The sequence below is a fragment of the Gossypium arboreum genome, chromosome 6, assembly GCF_025698485.1.
Source record: "Gossypium arboreum isolate Shixiya-1 chromosome 6, ASM2569848v2, whole genome shotgun sequence".
NCBI classification, from domain to species: domain Eukaryota; kingdom Viridiplantae; phylum Streptophyta; class Magnoliopsida; order Malvales; family Malvaceae; genus Gossypium; species Gossypium arboreum.
In genome coordinates this window covers 2149172-2167096 of record NC_069075.1, presented here as the reverse complement: position 1 = coordinate 2167096, position 17925 = coordinate 2149172, and the positions used below count along the sequence as shown (strand labels likewise).

General features: G+C 30.2%; 2 protein-coding genes across 3 annotated transcripts; both read left to right on the top strand.

The window, feature by feature from the left end:
- Positions 1-3885: 3885 nt before the first annotated feature.
- On the top strand, positions 3886-8564 carry LOC108486606 (E3 ubiquitin-protein ligase At1g63170-like). Its single transcript, XM_017790738.2, has 5 exons — positions 3886-4154; positions 4845-5663; positions 6746-6871; positions 6969-7254; positions 7992-8564. Exons 2-5 carry the CDS (start codon positions 4996-4998, stop codon positions 8172-8174), a joined length of 1263 nt encoding a protein of 420 aa, XP_017646227.1. The 5' UTR covers positions 3886-4154; positions 4845-4995; the 3' UTR covers positions 8175-8564.
- Positions 8565-15321: 6757 nt separating this feature from the next.
- Positions 15322-17747, top strand: LOC108486190 (trihelix transcription factor ENAP1-like). 2 transcript variants are annotated; one of them, XM_053029615.1, is made up of 3 exons: positions 15322-15519; positions 15906-17269; positions 17532-17747. In XM_053029615.1, the coding sequence occupies exons 2-3, from the start codon at positions 16074-16076 to the stop codon at positions 17554-17556; spliced, it is 1221 nt and encodes a 406-aa protein (XP_052885575.1). In that variant the 5' UTR covers positions 15322-15519; positions 15906-16073; the 3' UTR covers positions 17557-17747. The 2 variants fall into 2 exon arrangements, with proteins under 2 accessions (XP_052885575.1, XP_017645571.1); XM_017790082.2 differs by having other exon boundaries at positions 15323-15519; positions 17546-17747.
- Positions 17748-17925: the final 178 nt, after the last annotated feature.

Genomic DNA, 17925 nt, shown 5'->3' with positions numbered 1-17925 from the left:
AAAAATTAATAAAATTTTATGATTAAATTTAATTTAGAACAAATTAAACTAAATCCAAACTAAAAAACTTTATTCAAAATCTTATTGGCCCAAATTTATTTATTTTAATTTAATTACGTAATTAAGATAGTTGCTCGAATTGGTCATTCCCGTTAAAAATTCTGTTTATCCACTAAAAAATTGTTGACTGGTACATTAACTCATTGAGTGATTGACAGTAATATTTTTTTTTTTTTACTTTTAACTAAAGCTACGAATCTCTTTATAATTAACCCAAAACACGTTTTTTATTTGTTTGCCATATGAAAATTTCAAAAGCAGTATCGTCAATTTTTGAATCCTCTTTAAGAAGAAGAAATTTAACGATAGCGACGACGAATCATAACCATAATCCCACCTGCCAGCGTAACACCACCGACCATTCTAATGTCACCGGCTACCATGGCCAGACTAAAGTCAAATATGTTCTCTCTTCCTCTTTTTCTAATTTTTTCCTGTTGATTTTTTATGCTGTGATTGTGGTGAAATGGTGATTAAGTAATGTTGGTGAAGGGTGATGGCTATGGTTTAGAGAGGGGCGGAGAGTGATCTTATGGTGGACGGTTGGGTGGCCTCGATAGTGATGAGATCTAGTTGACAATACCAAGGAACTGTTCCGTATATATATATACACGTATGGAATTCTTTGCTAAAGGCATAGCAGCATTGTTTGTTTCCATGTTTTTTTCAGCCATGGCATTGATTGTCTGTCAAGGAACAATTCTTCCTAGCAGTTGTAGTTCCAATGGGAGTCAAATAATTCTCAACTGGATGGAAACTTTTTTCACCTATACTTGCAAGAGGCCACTCATTACCTCTGATCCACCAACAAATTTCACTGTAACTAAAAGCAACCATTCCTGATTTCCCTGCCCTTAATGGAAAAGCGTTTCTTATGCTGTTTTGCAGTACCTTGCTGTTTTGGCTAACCCTCCTCATACTGATACTCCTGCAGCCGAGCTTTTGTTTCTCACCTATTGCATAATTGAAGTTGGATTTGTGACACTACTAACAAGCTCTTTACACAAAGACTTCAAGCCGATTATATTTTTGTGTTCCCAAAGAGATTAGTCCATTGTCAGTTCATCTGGGCTGAAAACGATTCTAGGATTGTGGTAGTCAGTGGCAGTAGGGTAGCCAGTGATATTATGCTGATAGATGGGCTCATAAAAAAAGATGGAGTCATGGTTTGTCGTTATCATTGTTGAATTCTCTCTTTTAAAAGAAGATTCAAATGTTGATAATACTGAAAGATTTATGTTGTAAATAAATAAATAAAAATTTTAAACTAATTGTAAAGAGATCCTTAACTTTAATTAAAAGTAAAAAAAATCATATGTAAATCACTTAATAAACTAATTTGTCACCTCCATAATCTATTAATGGAATAACAGAATTTTTAAGAGCACAAAATAATCTACTATATAATTTACCCTAAAAGATTTAAAAATAGAAAACAAAACTTCTTTCTCAAGTTGGTGGTTTTCATTAAAGTAGTTGCCTCTTTATCTCGTTTTCATGAATTTATAATTTTTAATTACAATATTCTATCATTTTTTTAGTATTCTTCGTACTTGTTTTATGGTCTATATTTAAAGTTTATAGTTATCTTTTTAACAATATTATTTTCAAAGTTCGAAAAATTTATCATTTTGATATTCTAATATAATACTACCATATCACCCTTTATAATTTTTTATAACTTGTAAATGAATTTTACACTTACAAGTATAATATAATAACGATTAATATGTTAAAAATAATACTTTAATGGATTAATATAAAATGGGCCTTGTCATAGAAATCTTATCTTAGTGCTATTGGCTCACATATCTATGCATGTTTCTTTTTTCAATACCTAGTCATGTTGCTTCAATTCAATGATTGGATTACATTGCATCGTAAAGCAAGAAATTTGATTTTTTTAATGTGTTTTTATAATGGTAATTCATTATTTAGTTAATTAAACATAATTTTTTACCGTGAATTTTGAAATTTAATTATTATCTGGGTAGATGTTGACATTTTAAAGTAGAACTTTGAAGTATTTTGAATAGATTTTTCGTTTTATTAAATAAAATTTATAAAAAAGTCATAATTCAAACAGATAACCTAAAAGTAGTTAAAGCTTTGTCCATAAAAGAGTCGATAGACTTAGGTATTATCTTGCTTAGAAGGATTCAACGACTTGTAAATTCTAAAGGACAGTGTGATGTTAGATATGTACTCAGGGAATGCAATTTAATAGCGGATCAACTAGCGAAGTTTAGCCTAACGTGGTAGTCAAGCTTACAAATTTTTGAAGTGCCTCCTGATGTTGTGTCTCTGGTTCTTCAACAAGACAAAGCCTTTAGTGCTTATTAGCACTTGATTTGATGTATCTTTGTTCTATTTTTCACCAAAAAAAAATATCTTAAGAATTGGTTAAATTAAGTGGGAGATCTTTGTATTATAGGAATCGGATTAAATTAATCCTTTAAATTATTTTTAATTATAAATTCAAATTGTAACAAAGTTAACATTTATCATATAAAAATATCTTGAAAATTATTTTGTAATTATAGTTCAATTCCTAAAATAAAATTCATCTACAAAATCATAAAAAATTTAAAAATATTAATTATGTTAAATAGTAAATGTTAACTCCATTTTAATTTGGCATTATTTAATTCTTTTTAGTACAACATAAAATTAAATTGATTCATTTAATAATAAAAGACTAATTTAATTAGGTCCCTATAATAAAGGGACCTATCAAGTACATTCACCCTTAAGAATTGGTACATATCTTTAATTAATTAAAAAGAAAAAGGAAAAGGTAGGTAAAGGGTAAAGTAAAGAATAAGTTGGGGACAAAAGAGCTAAAGCTTAAAGACAAATTCACATTGCAAAGCAATGCAATTTGAAATTATATTTTTTCCAATTTCGACTATAATTTTTTAATTTCTTATTAAAATTTATTTTATTCTTAAAATTAATTTATTAAATAATTAAATTTAAATTCAAATATTGTTTTTTTAATATTTCAACAATTTTTTACGAAAAATGCTATTAAAATTTCTTTAATAAACATTACTCCATAAAATAAATAAAAGAAGATTTCCAAAATGAAAAAAGGGACATAATTATTTCACAAGTATTTTTAAAAATTGACATGTGCCAAAAGTTTTGTATTTTTCAAAATAAAAATTTAGTTTTTTTTACTTTTATTTCATGGAATTTAGTTATTTTATTTTTAGATTTTAAAATTTAGGTTCAATTATTAACATTACTAAATTCTTTTTGTTAAATTTGTTGTTACAGCATTTTTGAAATAATAAAAAAAGCTCACTTGTCATATAATTAAAAAAATTACTTTGTAATTAACTTGAATTTATGAAAAATATTTAATAGTATTAATAATTAGATATAAATTTTAAATCTAAAACTAGATAGACTAAATTCCATGAAATAAAAATACAAGACTAAATTCTCAAATTTTAAAAAGTACATAGACTTCCGCATATTTTAACATTTTCTAAATATCTGTTTTTTTATTTATTTTATAAATTATAGAATATTTATCAACCCTAATATTACTAATTTCGTATACTAAATATTTTACCTTGATTTTATTAATTTTTTGAATATTTATTTTATATATAAATTATTAAAAAACAACTTATTGAGTATATAAATAAAATTTTAAAAATAGATGATTTAGATAAAATTGAGTTTGATTACTTTTGATAATTTTAAAAATCAAAATACTAAAAATAACCGCAATTTTTACAAAATCAAAATACTATATAAAAACTCAAGGTTAAAGGTGAACCGTTAGATTCATGATGGTAACTCTTAATCAAACGGTTCTCGAAATTTCTAAATTTTTGTTTCTCCCCGTTCATCATTCTTACCGAACAAAAGCCAAAAACATATAATAATTTATTTATTTTTCTTTTCAAAAGAGCTCTTTGTTTTGAGTAAACAATGGAGCAGAACAGCTGACGCTATATTTTCTCGAGAAAATTAAATAAAAGTCCAGAAAAAAGAAGTGGGTTTTCAAGAGCATTATCAGTTATTTGATTGAGGCTTTTTCTTTTTTTCATATACGATCAGATTATTCAAAATCTCAGGTATGTTCCGATCTTTTCCAATAATTCTTTTTTTTAATCATTTAGGTCTTTACTTACTATTAATTTATCCAAATCTTTCTTCTAGTTAATTACTGGGTTAATTTCAGTTTCCTTAAAAGAATAGCTTAACTATTTAAAATATTTGAACTTTTATTTGTTTTTGAGTTGAAGTCATCTTATTGTGAATATATTGCTTTGGGTTATGAAAATTATGACTGGGAATCTGATGATTGCTTTACTTCAATATGACCTTTTGAAAATTTGAACTTTTTGTTCGGGTTTTCATTTATGGGGGTTTTTTTTATGAATTTGGTGTGAAAATGTCAGATCTTCTCTTCAGACCTTCTTGTATTTTACCATTTTCGAAGTCAAGTCGGATCGGACCTTGAACGTAAAAAGCTCTTTTTGGCGCCAATTTTCTCTATTCTCTAGACTCGAGACCGAAACCTTACTTTAAGAGCACAATATTCCTTAGGGGTTGGTGTAAATGCAATTCTTTTTATGCTGTTGCCTGTAGTTGCTTTGTTATTGGTGCATCATTTTGGTGACCTGATCAGTTGCTCAATTTTGCTTATCAGTTCCATGTTATCACTACATGCATACATGCTTATATTCACTCCAGAATTTTAAGATATGAGTTATATTATATGATTAGTTTGATAATTTATTCTATGCTCGACTTCGTGGCAGCTTTTACGTAAAGTGGGAATACAGGCAGTGCTAGGTGATTTAGCCTACTTGGCACAGACTTTGTAAGTTTGGGGGAGGAAAACAGTATATATCCAGAAAGTCAACAAGTGACCTATGCTTTCGTACTTTCTAATTTGGTCGACGGACTTAGATGGACAGTTCTTCTCTAGAAGAATGCAATCAGCAAACTGACCTTTGCCCTTTGTTAATGGAACGAGTTGAAAGCCATAGTGATCGAGACCACATTATTAACATCACAAGGCATGGCGATGATACTTCATCAAGCTCGTCTCGGGATGAGCGACCTTCTGGAGTGAACTTAACAGAGACTGAAGATAGACCTTCAGGCAGCACACAAGCTGCTACTAATCCGAATCCTTTCTCAAATAGATTGCACTCTAGGAGTTCGTCATTCTTGAGGAGAAGTGATGGGTATGGTCAACGTCGTAGGAGCCCTTTAAATTCTGGATTATGGATTTCTGTTGAGTTAGTTGTCACTGTGAGTCAGATTATAGCATCTATTGTGGTGCTGGCATTGTCAAGAAACGAAAAGCCTCAAGCTCCATTGTTTGCATGGATTGTTGGTTATGCAACTGGTTGTATTGCTACACTTCCTATTCTTTATTGGCGTTTTCTTAACCGCAACGTGGGTAACAACCAAGATTTGACACACTCACAACAAGGTTCTTCTCATGGCAATCCCAGTGAGACTACACCGTATACAGCTATTGCAGTTACTCAAGCTTCAGATGAGGATAATAATCGCATCATTGAATCCGCAACAAGGAACACTAGGATTGCAGGAACCTTAAGTACAAGGTGCGCTTGCATTTGTTATTCAGTTGCCGCTTTATGTCTACTTTTGGGTTAATAAAACTCCATATTGCTCTTTTTTTTTTATACCATAAAGATGGAAATAGTAGATTGGGAAATACTTTGCATCATGAACTTCCTTGAACATGTCATCAATGATTAATAGAGTAATTATTAGTACATATTAAATAAATCTTTCTAAGAGCATGAAAAGAAAAATTGTTACGGCTCCTCCATAATTTTTGGTTGATTTCTTTTGAACTCTTTGTTACTATGTTGCTTCAACTCTTTATTTCTCATGAAGTATCCATATCCAAAACCTGTATCCGATACATGAATGGTGGGAATATGACTTCCAATGATCCTTCAAATATGTGGAAAAACTTAGAAAATTCTAACCATACCCGTGTACGACACATGCTCTTATTCAACACTCACACTTGAGTCCAAGTAACACAGTCGTCTTTATCTATGTTCTCGCTTAGTGGGAATTGATTTGCAAGACTTTTATGATGTTGGTGGTATCTGAATGAAATGACGGTGCTTATGCTGCAGTGATAGTGTGGGAATAGGGTGAAGAAGATGATGATGATTCAGTTGTATGTTTATGCCAATACTGCAAAATTCAATGGTGTTACCATTAACATCTTTGTTTTTAAGTGTTGGTTATGAATGGTGCCGGAGGAAGTATTGGCTTTTGTTACAATAGTGGTAGTGGTAATGGAAATTGGTATATATTCTGCCCATTATTTTAGATCTCCTGCAAAGTTCACTAAGTTTTTGTTTAGAAATCCTCCTAAGTGTCATTTCTTGTGTGATAAACCAAGGATATGTTTTGGATGATTATTGAAAATTAGCTGGAGTAAGCAAACGGAGCCTAGTAAATCTTGTTGATCTACACAGATGAATACAAAGTTGAGATATTAGTGGTCTTTTATCATCTATTTTGGTGACAACAGGCCCATCTGTGTTCTTCAATTGTTATAGATTCATGCTCAGATGGTGAACATGTATCTCAAAAGTTTCTATATATTCTCTATATTATCAGTTAGATGTCACAGAGTGAAGAATTGGCTTCTAATATGCAGGCTCAATGGATTAGTAGACCATTTCAAGATGGCCCTAGATTGTTTTTTCGCAGTGTGGTTTGTCGTTGGCAATGTCTGGATATTTGGAGGTCACTCATCTCCATCTGATGCTCCTAAATTGTACAGGTACAATGCGGACTAAAGATATCTATTGCTCTCTGTTTTTGACCTGAGACTTGCAATTTCGTTAGGGTTTATAAACTGTTTATTGGTTCCATTGCAGGTTATGTATAGTGTTCCTTACTTTTAGCTGTATTGGATATGCCATGCCATTCATACTATGTGCAACGATTTGTTGCTGCTTGCCCTGCATAATTTCCATCCTTGGCATCCAAGAGGATTTTTCACCAACTAGAGGAGCCACCAGGGAAATTATAAATGCATTGCCAACATTCAAATTTAAATCCAAGAAAACCGGAAATGTAAACGATCAGGAAATTTCAACTAGTGAAGGTGGTGTCCTGGCTGCAGGGACGGCAAAGGAACGTGTTATATCCGGGGAAGATGCAGTAAGTTCGATACTTGCAATTTACTGACAGTTTATTGATCTCTCTTCACGTTAACTTTACTTGCACCTGGGTACTTGCTACTAGGATCAAACTGGGTGAAATTGTACAAATTTAACTATGTATGGCATTAAGGGTATAATCAAGCTAAGTCAAGCACTCAAGCTCAAGATGTACGAAGCTCAGTTTGACCTTGAATTAAAATTCAGGGCTTCTAGCTCAATTCGACTAATTGTGTTCTACTTCTAAAGCTTGAGCTTGTTCGAATAAAAATCAAATAGTCTGAACTTGTTCGATTGGGCTCGATAAAGCTAGTATACCTAGTAGAAAATAAGCTTGAATTTTATGATCCACTTCTAACTACACAATTTGTATTCGAACTCAAAGTTCAAGTTCAAATTGAGATTTTGCAATACTTAATAAAAATAATATATATATTGAAAAATAAAAGCCCCCTGATTAAGCTTGTGAACTATTTGATTCAAGTATTAGATACTTGATTCTATCTCACTCGATAATTTAAGCTACTTTAGCTCAAGCTTGACTCAAAAATAATGAAGCTGACTTTGAGTTGTTTGTGAATATAGATTTCTCATTTACACCCCTGTACAAAGTAATTCAATATTATGTATTTGCTGAATTGAGCTATCAGTTTGCTCCACTTGACTTGTGGTATCGTTAATGATTTTTGCCGCTCCAGGATAATACTAATACAGCTTACTAACTCAATATGTTGCCAGGTTTGTTGTATTTGCTTGGCTAAATTTGCAGACAACGACGAGCTGAGGGAGCTGCCATGCCTCCATGTCTTCCATGTGGAGTGTGTAGATAAATGGTTAAAAATCAATGCATCTTGTCCCCTATGTAAAACTGAAATTGGTGAGAGCAGCAGCGGTTCACCATTAGCGCAAGACTCGCATTAACAGTGCAGGCAAGACAATCGTCAATGGACAAATGACCGGTAATGTCTTCAATGTTTTACTTTGTTCTACTGGTTCTTGCATTTAAGTTTGAGTCGAATCAAGCCGAGTTGTCACGAGTCCCCCATGCAAGAGATACAAATATATAGTTAGGCTATCATCAAAAAAGAAACTTGGAATGCTATATACTAAAAAAGATTGTTTCTTGAGGCTAACCTCTCATGGTCATACAAAAATTATTTTGATTGCTATTGTTCTTTTATACTATGTTATGTGTAAACATGACTGTCTTGAATTTTGTTGGAACATTTCCATCTAAAGTTGGATATTTGATGGTTCTTACTCTACTCTATTTATTATTTATTAAAGGTTTAATTATGAATTCCGTCCAAATTACTACTCTTATGAATTTTATAAACTTTAATAATTTTTTAAAATTACTATTTTGCCCCATGCTCATGAGGCAACTGTTGGAAAAGTATTAGTTGTGCTTCTACATAAAAATAGGTACCGAATGCAAAGTAGATATTGGTACATTGATTTTTAACCAAAATTTTATGGTGATTGATATATGTGATCGGATTGGACTTTAGCATGATATTAACATAATTTATACTTGTTCAAGTTTAGGTTAGTCTAAAATTTGAACTATGGTTTATGAATGGGATAAATGCCAACACTATATATGGACTATGGTTTAATGTGCAATTGTATATATGAACTTTGATTTTATGTAATTTCATACATGGAATTTTAATTTGATTCAATTCTTTATTAACACAATTATTCAGATAATATTATTTTATATTACATAAATAATTATATTTATCTAATATAAAAATAAATTAATGAATTTTATTTCTATAAATGTGTATGATTAAATCAAAATTAAAGTTTGAAATATACGGAATCACAATTGAGTTTCACGTATATAATTACATCAAGTTAAAGTTTATGTATACAATACACATTAAATCAAAGTTTATTTATAATTTTGAGATTTATCTCTTTATAATTAGGTTGAACTTACTTTATATTAAGTAAAATGATATTGGATTGAGTATAAAACCATTTATTAATTAAAAAATAAAATTGGTTTATCCAGTTACTTCAATTTGGATCCTCAAAATTAAAATCAAATCGATTTAATTATTTAAATCGAGTCAAATAATCTGAATTAATTGAAAATTGAATTAATAAAAATAAAAAAATTATTTATTTAATTTAATTAGATCGATTTAATTGGTTTAACCAATTTTTTCCGTACCTAATTTAAAGCCTCTACCTCATCGGCAGAAGTACAATATTAAATTCTCAATTGGAAGCCACGTTAATGATATTTTGCCCCTTTGTTGGACCAACACAAAGATGTGGAGTAAGTTGTACATGATTTGCTGTTTATTTTAGGGAGGAAAACTTTTGGAGTTATTTTATTTTTGTTTAAAATTTTTGCTATGAAGGAGATTTAATTGTTTTATTATTGATCCTTTTTCAAGATAGTTTTTTTTTCGATTATTTTGTCAAAATTGCTAAAAAGAAAAATTGTTTTCGCATTGTAGGGATGAGCGTTCAATCGAATCGAGTGCATAAGTCCTATTTTATCATTCTAACTCAATCTGAATGTTATTCGAATCGAATCAAGTGGAATGAAATTTGAGTAGACTCGAATCGAGTGAAATTGCTCGAGTTAAATTAAAAAATTAAACATGTCAAATAAACATATTATTACAGTATAACTAATTCTATATTAGAGAACATAAATTTGAAAAAAATTCAAAAAAAATAAGATACTTGAGTATAATAAATTTGAATAATTAATTAGTTCCCAAATTTATTATTTTAGGAAATTTTGAAATTTTAACCTTTTTTACATATGTTTTAGAATTATTTTATATATTTTTAAATATAAATTTTGAAATTTTTATAAATATTTTAAATTTTGAAAATTATTTTGATTTTTTTTGTAATTTTTGTTGAGAGAGAGACCAATTTACTTATTTTCAAAGTTGACAGAGACTAAAAGGGTATTTACACTAATATATTATTTGAATCATTCGAATTATTCGAGTTATTTGAATTGCAAAATTCAACTTGACTCGAACTCGATTCTATTAACTCGAAATTCAAATTTCTTTTCGAATCGAATCGAATTTTACTCACCCCTAACATTAAATTTATGGGGAGATTGTTGCTAGACTTATAATAGAATAGGTAACCACAACCAATCCACAACATTGTATTAATTGGCAATTTTTAACAATGTTATTTTACATTTAGATTAATAATTTTGTATGCCTAAAAAGCATTTAGGCATGACTCATATAAGCAGGGATAGAAAGTTTTATATTTCACAAAGATAAGATGAAATTTGATTAAGAGTCACGAAAGATAATAAAATTGTGTCGATCAAATATAGGAGTTTAAGATAAGGCTTAATAAATATTTCGGAGATGAAAATATTATCTGAAGAGATTCTTATAATGAGAAATCAAATAAACCATTGATTGATGTTCGCAATTTATACCTATTGATATGTCTACTTGAAGAGAGAGAGAGAGAGAGAGAGATTTTCACATTTGAATATTTTGTTATTCTTACGTGACTAACTTAAATACTAATAATTTGAAGAGTAAGTTTAGAGAATAACAATTTGATATATGAAATTGTACAACATTTTATATTGATTTTTTATTTTGTTTTCTAAAACATATTTAAATAAAAATTAAAAAAGAAACTAAAAGAATTCCTTTAAAAGTGATAACATAATTGCCTATTTATCAGTCATTTGATTGATAAAATATAAGAGACTCATATTAGTTAGATAGATATACATTTATTTACAACAAAAGTTCGACGGAGAGGTTGAAAAACAAAATTCTCCAAAGACAAGAAAATAATTTATTTTAACTATAAGTGTATGTAACACAACATTATAATACTAGTAAAATTTAAAACTATATATTATATACTACAGATTTGTTGCTGTTCTTGTAGACTTAATTCAACAACCTCCCATTTTATCTGCATTTTCCGAAACAAATTAACCATATAAGATTTTGTCATCTATTCATTTAGGAATATCAAAGAAAATTAAAATGACAATATCTGATTTATTTTAGAATTATAGATATCAATTTTTCAATATTAAAAATAGGAGATAAGAGTAACACATTCGAACCCGTGTCGAACAAGAATCTATTAAGAATTTTAATCATTATTTTATTCAAGTCAAGACAAAATGATAGAGATTATTATAACTATATTTATTTATTTGGATAAATAAATTATTAATTACTTGTCGAGCAAATCGTAGACCTATTCACTGATCGAACTAAAATAGAATAATAAGAAAATTTTTAATTGACTTAATTATAAATTTAAATAAATATTATAATACTTTTTAATATTTTATTCTAATTTGAAGAGTAAAAGAGTTTTCACCCAAATTTGATTTAAACTCAACTATGAAAATTTTTAAGGAACCGAGATATGTTGGCCTAATCCAGCTCATGGATAGTTCTAAGACCAATCTCAATTTATTTTGAATAATAAAAATATATTCTTATATAAATTTAATTACAAAAGATTAGTCTTTGATACAATAGCAGTAAATTCCTTAAATTTTTTAATTCCACAAACGAATTTAAAAAAATTATTAATGGTATGAATGTCTAACTTTTCTTAAACCTAAACCTAAAAGCTATATTAAATATTTTTCTTATAAAATATTAATATCAATATAAAAATAAATTCTAGAATTATTTTAAAATTGTCACAAAATTTTTCCAATTGCTCAAACTTGAGTGACATGTATATATATATATATATATATATATATAATAAAAATAATTTATTAAGATTAAAACTTTTATTGAGGTATTAATTTAATAATTTTAATTTTATAAGACTAGTTTTTTTTTTTTAATATTTTATTGACCATACCGGCGAAGTCAGAGTTGTGGAGGTTTGGGTGGTACTTTGTGACCACATCGATCATAGCAACTAAACACACAGGGTAGTTTTTCATCTCCCAATACAAGTGCACATTTCCAAAAATTACATTTCAGAATGCATTTGAATTTTACTGCTTCAATGCTGGTTGCTAACTTAGTCGTCATTATAACAAGTACTAGAACAACTCTGCTTCCACAGTTTGTAATGACGGACACCATTTTCTTCTTCTTCTCTACTCATTTAATTTTTCATTTTTCTTTTTATGATTTTCCTTCTTTATAATTTATATATCTGAATTTATAAATATAGAAATCGGGACTTTCGTAAAACATGGAAACACAATTAATTCAAAGATCCTAAAATTAAGTAAATAAAATCCCATATATCATAAATGAAAGGTTATTGTTTTATGTATATTTAAAGGTTGAGCATAGGATTTGACTTTGTATGGATTCAAATTATTGGTTTAAGTTATTTTAAAGTTGAATTGGTTAAATTATTTTAATGTGTTTTTGAATTTAAAACGAATTTGAAATAAACATATTGAAATAATTTCTAATTTTATGTTAAACTAATTCAAATTATTCGTTGTGAATGTCAAATGGAAAAGTGAGTGTGCCCCAAGTTGATATCAATGTTGCATATGATTATATGAATATATTTATTTTTAGGGGTGAAGTTAAAATTCCAAATTTAGTTTTATATTCAATGGAATATTGGTTTATAATAATGCCATATTGAGTGAATATTGTAATATTATATCCTTTACTGGATTCAACAAAAATCCTTTAAGAGTATACCAATTACAAACAAACAAACAAAAAAATCTCAAACTCCCTTTGAAATAAGAAGAGAAGAATATGATTCCAATACTCCCTTAGGACCTTCAAGGGAGAGATCTCTCCTTTCTCCTTCATGATTCATCTTCTTTACTAAGCTTATTTCACTTACCTTTCTTCAGTACCAAACACGTATATTGACTTAAGCATTAGAGAAAGTCTTGAAGTACAAGCTTCGACAGCCTCTAACACACTTTTTATCTTGCAGGAACTTAAAGAGTATCTGAGCCCATTTCACCTACTTCCAAGAGTACCTCTAAACTTGATTCATGACCAAAAAAATGTACAAACAATAATTAACTAGTTTTTGCCCAAGTGCTTAAGGATTTGCTTTGAATATGAAATGGAAGAGTGACAATGCTAGCTTGTAATTCACCTATTATATTTGCTTCACTTTGAGATTTGAGAATACATCTCAATTCAATTAGTTCCAATAATATTATCGGATTTCAAATGATAATAAAAAATCAAAAACCGAATAATTGAATCGAATCGAAAATTTTCAGTTCAATTTATTCGATTTTGCTCCCTAATTCGGTTTAGTTTATTCAATTTTTGTATAAAAAACGAATCGATCAAATCGATAAAATGCACACCCCTATATGCGAGATTGAAAGAAGCTTAGGTTTTTTGCAAAACTTGTTCGAATAAAAAGTGCACCGGGTAGAATGCCATAGAGGCAAATTTGGGTGAGAAAAGATCAGCCACATATAATGGTCAACAAGTTATTGATGTTCAAGTGAAGCATTGCATTGCATCTCATGGAGAACAAATTGAAGATCTATAGAACGATAGATAAACTTCATCTAGATTTTGTGGAAAAGGTACTTATTCCATGATTTACAGTCCCTATTGTTGAAGATGTAGCACTTTGTTCGTTTTAAAATTTTTGGGGCAAACGAACAAGCGGAGCATTAATAAAGGGGGAGATAAGGGTGTGTCTTGCTTGTTTTGTTGCTTATGTTGCTGGTTTAGCTTGTTTTTTTACTCTTGATGCTGCATTGTTTGACTTTGTTTCAAACTTGAAATTTTGTTGGTTGATTGATCATGCTTTATGAATTCTTCAAGATTTGAGCATGATGCTTGATAATGCATTTTCTTAGAGGAAGCCATGTTGTTTTGAAGTTAACTTGGTGATTAGGAGGCTCTTTGGCATTTATGCCGAAAAAGGGGGAGATACTGGTAACAAATGAGTTGTTGATGCTATTGAAATGAATGTTGAAAGGGGAACTATATTAATCTATATTATTTATTTGCTGATGAGTTTTGCTAAAATGTTAAATGAGGAGATTGTTGAGATCTTAACTATCTAAAACACTCGAATTACATTTTTTGTTCGAACATTTTGTTCCATTCCTTCTTCAAACATCTTATTGGACAGGCGATTAGGACATCTATTTAAGATAACCTATGTGTAGTCTATGTTGACGTTTTTTTACTTGGTTCTCCATGGTATATTTCTCAATCAACAAATGATCCTCAAGTTATGTCTTTAATTGTTCTACAAAGCTACTGATTGGCTTTCAAAGGACTGAAGGAGAAATGGTCAGCAATCCTCGTTTCAAGCCTTATCTTAATCTTTTAACTTGGAAACCAAGCTACTTGTTTTATTTGGATATGAAAAAAAAAATCATTTACTTAGTAACTCTACAAAGTAGGATTAGTGAACCTAAACTGCGTTAATAAATATTGTCTTAATTTCTCTTCTTACCTTACTCTCCTTTTATAAATAGTTTGTAACTCTATTGTAGCACCGGTTGGGAGATTGTTTTGGGACAAGGAGCAAACCAAATTGTTTTTTTTCATATACGCAATAATTATCAATGAGATATTGACTTAATGAAAAAAATTAAGGTATAAGAACTTTAAAATCTATATTCAAATATTATCTCATATATATAGGTTCTCTCTAAATTTATATACGTGAATCAAACACCAATTTAGTTAAGAAAAAAGGCCTTAAATGATTAGATAGATCTTTTATAAAGGTCAATGTATTTAAGAGGTCCTTTTAGGACTGATTAAATTACTCTCTTTACTATTAAATGGATCAATTTAGTCCATGTACAATTAAAAATAATCAAATAATACCAAATTATAATAAAATTAACATTTTTATTTTAAAAAATATCATTTTTATTTAACATAGTTAATATTTTTAAAGTTATTAAATGAATTATTTTGTTTGAATTGAACTGCAATTGAAAAAATAATGTTTAAGATATTTTTATAGAAAAATGTTAACTCGATTATATTTTGGACTTATTTGATGCTTTTAATAGTATAAAGATAAAGTTGATCCATTTAATAATTAGTGGACTAATTTGATCTAGTCCCTATAATAACAGGGACGTCCCAGGTACTTTAACCCTTTTATAAATATAATTTTATATAATCATTTTTACTTTCTCCACCGTCACAATTGCTTCCTCATTCCGTGTTTAATTTTCTTTCAATAAAACAAAAATTGGAACTTCACAATGTTGTGGTAGAGGATTCTTAGAACACCAACAGGCATTTGATGTTGAAGAGAATTCTGAGCTTCTATTTTGCTGGTAAGTTTTGATGGGTTTTTGTTGTTTTCGAAATTGGGCTCTGATTGATTAAGGATTAGGGATTTTATTGATTTTAAGGATGATGATATTAATTGGAATTTGATTTCCGGGAAAGGATAAAATCACTGATCACCCAAAAAAAAACTTGAAATTGAGTGGTTTTTCATTTTATTTTTAGCTGGGAAATGAACGTAGACTGGTTTGATGTTTGGGTGTTGAAAGATTGAGAATTCCCTGATTTAGGGTTTAAAAAGTTTAGTTCTTGAGTTTTTCTTAATGGGTTTTTGTTGTTTGATTGAATAATAAAGGACTTAGCTTGATTCTACGTTTCTTCCATTTTTTTTTATAAATGAATCAATAATTGATTCTTTTTTTTATTATTGAAGTTTGATTAGATGGAGAAGAGGAAATTCTGAGATTGGAGCTATTAAGGTGTAGTGGAAGCATTTTTTTTGTAAATTTGTTTATTTAAAATTCTATTTTTGAGCTTGGCTTGGAATTTTAAGGATACTTTTTGAGGTATTTCTTATTTTGGAGCTGAATTTTTGGTTTTAATGGATAACGTTGAGGATAATGCTAGACACCCTTCAAATCCATATGATGTTGGTCACCAGCCAGGTTACGGTTCTTCAAATCATCAAAAGCTTTCTGTAAGAAATAATCCGTATGTGAGACCAACGGGGAATCAATATGTTGTTGATGATGAAGAAGAGGAGGAAGAAGAAAATGATGAAGATTTGGAAGAGGAGGAAAATCGTAACCGAAATAATGGTGTTCGGTATGTAGGAAAAGATATGGATGATGTTGATGATGATGACAATGACGAGCTTGATGATGAGGAAGATGGGGATGAGGATGATTACGATGAAAACGGTGATAAACAGAAAGGTTATGATGGAAAGAACGATGATGTTGACATGGAGAGGCACCCCAAGAAGAGGAAATTGAAGAGTTTGTTGTCGAGTTATGAGTTTGCTCCTCGAGTTCCAGCACCAGCAGTTTCAGCTCCTTCAGTGCCAAAGCCCTCATTCGGTGGGAGAAATTCTCTTACGGATTGGACTGAGCATGAGACATTTGTTTTGCTAGATGCATGGGGTGACCTTTTTCTTCAACGTGGGAGAAAGAGTCTTCGGTCTGAGGAATGGCAAGAAGTTGCAGAGAAGGTTTCGGAGGTTTCAAAGATTGAAAGGACCGACACCCAGTGTCGTAATCGATTAGATACGTTGAAGAAGAAGTATAAGAAGGAGAAAGCTATGCTGGCAGAGACTGGTGGTACTTCTAGCAAATGGGTTTATTTCAAGAAGATGGATATGTTAATGTCTACTCCTCCGCAGCAGGGTGGGCTCTCTTGTGGTTTGGACTCAGGTGAGTATGTATTCATGAACCCCAGAGTTTATTTGAACGGTGCAAATGGTTTAGATGAAATGAGGGATAGTCCAGCAGATTCAGATTCTGCTGACAGTGAAGAGGATGTCTCAGATGGACTCCCACCAAAAAAAAGAAAATTTGGGAGGCAATATGACGAGGGTTGTTCTTTCAGATTGCTTGCTGATTTGATCCAAAAGTTCAGCGATACATACGAAAAGATTGAGGATAGTAAAAGGCGGCAGATGTTGGAGTTAGAGAAGATGAGAATGGATTTTCACAGGGAGTTGGAAATGCAGAAGCAACACATCATGGAACGAGCGCAGGCCGAAATTGCAAAAATACAGCAGCAGGCTGATGATGACGAGAATGAGAAGGCAAGCAGGTAATGTATGCAAAATACAGTTTTATTTCTTATTGCTGATTCAATGTCGACTGCTGAATGTTGTTGTATAATATATTGGAGCCTTTTGCCGATCTCCAACAATAACACTGAATATGCTGCATCGATTGAGTAGAAATTTTTACCAAACTTAGAAAGATCATTACTCCCATTATCATTTGCATAACCCTAAGGCCCTCTTTTACCTCTACCAATCGCGGCCTCCATGGATTGAGCTTGAAATCATGGACTTTGCTATTATTAGCATCATTTTTGCAGGTGAAGTGTGAACTTAAAGATGTGATGCAGTGATCTGGCTTATCGGACTGCATATAGCCGGTTTTTCAGTTTTTTGCTACAAACCATCTCCAGGAACTTGCCTTTTTGGTTTTTTTACATGTAACAAGAAAAAAGCAGAAACCTTCAGTCAGGTGTTGATTGAGTGGGTAAATATGTACATGATTTGATTTATTGTTCTAAACTATAATCCATTATAGAGTGCAACCCTATGACGAAAATGAACCGAACTAAACCGGTTCGCCCAGGACTAATAAGCTGTTTCGTTTAGTAGTACATAAGACTGGATAATATCAATTTATACTTGGTGCAACATCATGTAGTTTTAAGCTCTAGCTCTTTATTAGCATGCATAGTGCCTA

Bases quoted from the DNA above. Each gene is read 5' to 3' on its own strand.
- LOC108486190 (XM_053029615.1), top strand. From the start codon at position 16,074: ATGGATAACGTTGAGGATAATGCTAGACACCCTTCAAATCCATATGAT. The intron at 17,270-17,531 runs GTAATGTATGCA...TGCTATTATTAG, and splicing joins GAGAATGAGAAGGCAAGCAG to CATCATTTTTGCAGGTGAAG.
- LOC108486606 (XM_017790738.2), top strand. From the start codon at position 4,996: ATGGACAGTTCTTCTCTAGAAGAATGCAATCAGCAAACTGACCTTTGC. The intron at 5,664-6,745 runs GTGCGCTTGCAT...TCTAATATGCAG, and splicing joins GCAGGAACCTTAAGTACAAG to GCTCAATGGATTAGTAGACC. The intron at 6,872-6,968 runs GTACAATGCGGA...GTTCCATTGCAG, and splicing joins GATGCTCCTAAATTGTACAG to GTTATGTATAGTGTTCCTTA.